At 35.4% G+C, this 4,615-nt stretch overlaps 1 protein-coding gene across 1 annotated transcript in view; it reads left to right on the top strand.

Moving 5' to 3' along the window:
• Nucleotides 1-4,231, top strand: part of LOC107752650 (phosphatidylinositol 3,4,5-trisphosphate 5-phosphatase 1-like) — a 21,507-nt gene extending 17,276 nt beyond the window's left edge. The window contains exons 22-26 of the mRNA XM_016568680.1: nucleotides 1,138-1,284; nucleotides 1,366-1,429; nucleotides 1,627-1,851; nucleotides 2,825-3,261; nucleotides 3,722-4,231. Of these exons, the coding sequence (XP_016424166.1) occupies nucleotides 1,138-1,284; nucleotides 1,366-1,429; nucleotides 1,627-1,851; nucleotides 2,825-3,261; nucleotides 3,722-3,768 (920 nt within the window). The 3' untranslated portion in view covers nucleotides 3,769-4,231. The remainder of the gene's footprint in view (nucleotides 1-1,137; nucleotides 1,285-1,365; nucleotides 1,430-1,626; nucleotides 1,852-2,824; nucleotides 3,262-3,721) is intronic.
• The last annotated feature ends 384 nt before the right edge of the window (nucleotides 4,232-4,615 follow it).

Genomic DNA, 4,615 nt, shown 5'->3' with positions numbered 1-4,615 from the left:
AAAAAATATGTGCATTGACATAAAAAAGGAAATTTACTTTTGGTACTTAAGTACTTTTAAAAGCAAGTACTTCTGTACTTTTACTCAAGTAAAAATCTGTCTTTACAACTTTAATATTTGACCAGCAGTATCTGTACTTTCACTCAAGTAATGGAGTTGAGTACTTTGTCCGCCTCTAGGCTTACCTGTTCACTCATTCTCCAGTCACTCGGTTTCCAGTAGTGCATGGCAATTGAGTGCACTAGGCCGTATCACTAGGAATGAACAAAATGAAGTGAGGCACTTTACACTGACATATTACACCGTTCGCTAGAATGCAGGAGCTGTCACAGCATCATTCTGCCATAGATTCATCCGACATTAGCTTCCTTTAGAAAAAAACAGAAGTCATAGGTAACTTAGCATTGTAATTACACATACCTCCATGCAAGCATTGTCGTTTCATTGACGTTATATTAATGAAAAAATATTAATTTGGTTTTCCATGGTTAACCTAATTTGTGTTCATAATCATTAAACTACCTATATATATTTTTTTTTTTTAAATTGTCACCAAGAATAAACACATCAGTAAGTGTACATTATTCTATGTACTTTTGTATGTAAAGAAAAAAAATAATACATTTAGTGTATAATAATGACTGCAATTTTGTATTATATTTCTGACCCTGTTTTGATGCAAAATAAATGGAGTTGAGGAGCTGATTGTATCGACTCCTATGATGGGAATAAGGAATTGGAGTCAACTCTGAAAACCTGGAATTGAACACCCCTAGTTTAGAACATTATTAGGAAAACTATATTTATATGCACCACAAATACAGGGATATTCCTGTAAACATTTTTAATCATAATATTCCAAATAAAATGAATAAATGTTGAATGTTCAATCATGGCGACGATTGTTCAGTCATGGTGAGTATTCCGAATAATCTGTTAACGTGACTCAAAATTCTGATTAATACTACAGTCATACGCCATTTGTCATATTCGGATTTCAAGAAACTGGAATATTGACTTAATCTGGTTATAGCATGTGTGTACATGATGCTTACATAAGTTGCAATAAGACAATGTTCTGATTAGTATTGGAATATTCCTATGCATGTACACAATTACGCTGTGCTCTGCCTGTAGGTGAGGGTTGTGTGGCTCTGCGTTCTGCTGAAAGCTCTTACACTGAGTTCAGTATCAAACTCGCACATCATGGTGAGTGCACAGGTCTGCTAACAGGTGGCATACAGCTCCCCAAATCAGATGGAAAACAGACAGAGAAGCTGTATGGTGAGTGCACAATTTGTTTCTGGACAGCAGTGCCAGTTCAGAATTGTGAGTTCCTTTCTCAAAATTGTTGCTTTATTCCAGATTTCATTAAAGTTGGAGATGACCCAGGATCTGGAAAAGGCAAATCAGGAGATAATACCAAAATGTAAAATATTTCATCTTCCCTCTTTGCCGTTTACATTTCTTCATTTATCAGATGCTTATATCCAAAATGTTATGTTGTTATTTTATTACTTTTTAAATCCGTTACATGTTATATTTTCTTATTTACTTTGACATTCTTCACAAAAATTAGATTTGATTATGTTTGTACAAATGCACAACTTTGACATTCTTTGACAGGTCTTCTTCAGTCCTCACCACTGACATTAGTAACCCCAGTTATATGGGTGTAGGCTACAAGAGCAATAACCAGTCAGACAGGGGCCCCGGCAGCATTATGTCCCCAAGAACAGGGTCATCATCTGGGCATTCATCAAAGGACATGACGCATGGCAATATCTCCCCAAAAAAGACTAGTTACGACCATGCTACACCCAGCCCAACTACAAAGACATCAAACCCTATGTAAGTATCCACATTATGTTTAATGTAAGAGCAGGTGAAGACATTAGTAACTTGAATGTGTGAGGGGCCTCCGCTGTTCTTCACTTCCAGTTATTTTTAGTGATACAAAACAGCTTGTTATGCTGCTTAATATTGCAAACTAGTATTTCTTATTATATTATTTTAATGTATTATCGTAATTGTAAACACACTGGTTTGTAGCACAAATAGTTTTACAGTTTACTGCACTTTGTTATTCTTCTAGTTATTAACCTATAGCAGCTAATGGATTGGAAATCTGGCATTGGAAGAAAATAGCTTAATTTACGAAATAAGGTGGATATATAGACATCTCATTTACCTCATCAATATATCCTTTGTCATCTGACAAACATTTTTTATTTAGTCAAATATAACAAAGGTTATGTGCCAATATTAGAGATTTTAAAATGTATCAATATCAGTTGATATTGGATATTTCATTCCCATTTGCCGTTTTTTGCATTTAGATTATATTTGCCATTATGTAACACTTAGTCAATAATTAAAAACACTTAGTTTAATAACACTGTAAAATGTAATCTTTGGCAAATCTCAAAATGAATTATTTTTCATATTGTATATTATAATGTTGTGATGCCTAAATTCACTTTATGTGTTTTCTTTTTAATTTCTTTGTACAAAAAAAGTGTAGAATTTTAATGTCTACCTTTAATTGGTTGTCAGCCTTGACAAAAAAAAATGGTATAAGCCACAATATTAATAATGCATCCTAATATTTTTGATACATTTAAATTAATGTTTATACAATTTTCTGTTTGTTTGAATGTTGCTTTGTTACTGATACCAATTAAAATATTATTTCTGATGACTAAAAAAAAAAGTGGCCTACAAATGAACACTGCTTGTTATAAGAATAACTGACAGTTTGCATCTGTTAAAGTGATTCTAGATTAATCTATAAATTCATTTTGTGTGGTTATTTTTGGTTTAGATCTGAGGATGGGCAGACTCCAGAGATGTTTGAGAATCCACTTTATGGCTCAATGAGTGCATCTCGAGGAAGTAAAGACCATCTCCCTCCTCCAGATGCTCACTTCGCCTTTTCCAAAACAGACCTTGATGCTGACCGTCAGCCCCCTGTTCCGACCCCTCGCATCCGCTCTTTCACCTGTTCAGAAACCAAACCCCAGTCATCATCAGTCACAAACACCATGAGCAGTGGTCTACAACCCCAGAACATCACCAAGAAGCCAGTGGTGCCTTCTCGCTCTGAAGGGGGCACGACTGGGCCTAATAGACCTCCAGTGCCTATGAAGTCCCGCCCTGGTCAGCCACAAGAGCTTCAACCAAAGCCCAGAGACTACAGGGACAGTTCTGAGCTCCCATCCAAGTTGCGGCTACAAACCAGATCAGGCCAACCAAAAGATGGTATGATAACTATAGTATATTCTACACATTCCTTCTTTGTGCAAAACACTAGATCGGGGTCTCGAAACTCATCTGTCAACTGACAGAGAGTTGCAAGGGCTGAGTGTAAACAGCTCTATTGATTATAATGGGAGCGACCCCAATCCATTAGGCTAAAAAATAATCACATTTAACTATTAAAACCATTGGTTTAACAATCAGTATTTGATACTACAGAGCATTTATTTATTGTTTATATAACTGTAATTTATATGATCATATATAGTAGGCCTACAACCTTCATTAGTCAGCTAAGGGCGATTATAAGGCATAAAGACATTATAAACATAACATCATGATTTTCTGCAAAGCTGCTTTGAAACAATGTGTAACATGAATAGCACTATATAAAATTGCCTTGATATTTAACATTTATTGAAATATCTTTCCCTTCTCTTTCAATTGCAATGTCTGTCCTCAGGTCATAATGAGACGCCACAATTGAAGATGGGTCGGCCTTTAAAATGATTTCCTGTCAGCCATCATCGTTGGTGTGAGCTTCATATCTGACACTTGAGACTCTGTAGTACTGGGCATAAGACACAAATGTATAAGAATAAGTGTATAAACAATAGCAATAGAAAGAACATGGATATTGATTTCTAAATGATGAATGTTTCACAGTTTGAATGTCACTGCATATAGTTTCACATAGAGCAATCATTTCTATCAGCCTCTGTTTAAACATTTCATTTTGCTTGAAATATTTTTATTAAAGGGAGGAGAGTGAAAAGTTGTAATCGTATATAATAAAACCAAGTGTTGTACAGTCATTGAATAGTTTTTTTTTCTTCCTGGAAAAATGCTCTTTATCAGTCAGTTTGACCATAGGTCACAAATAGTTGTTCTTAGAAATCCAAGGAGTGTAGCACTTTTCAAAATTACACATGCTTCCATTTTCCAGGTTTATTTATTTTTTTTTAATTTCTGCATTACTGTGTATGGCATTGCAGAGCCCATACTGTAAATAGCAAGGAACTAGTTTAAAGGGGTCATATGATGCTTTTTTAAAGATCATTATTTTGTGTATTTGGTGTAACAGAATATGTTGACATGCTTTAATGTTCAAAAAACACATTCTTTTTCAAATACTGTACATTATTGTAGGTCCTCTATGCCCCGCCTCTCTCAAACGCTTCGTTTTCTACAAAGCCCCCTCCTTTGACAAGCGCAGTCCGCTCTGATTGGCCAGCTGACCCAGTGCACTGTGATTGGCCGAACACCGCAAGCAATCGTCGGAAATGTAACGCCCCTTACCATAAACGCGAGCTTCATCTTTCAAAATAAATGTAAAGACAGAGCAATGTCTTTACTC

Source organism: Sinocyclocheilus rhinocerous, unplaced genomic scaffold (genome assembly GCF_001515625.1).
Source record: "Sinocyclocheilus rhinocerous isolate Xijiao unplaced genomic scaffold, SAMN03320098_v1.1 scaffold1733, whole genome shotgun sequence".
Classification (NCBI taxonomy): domain Eukaryota; kingdom Metazoa; phylum Chordata; class Actinopteri; order Cypriniformes; family Cyprinidae; genus Sinocyclocheilus; species Sinocyclocheilus rhinocerous.
Note: the sequence above shows the minus strand (reverse complement) of the source record. Positions and strands in the feature narration are given on the sequence as shown.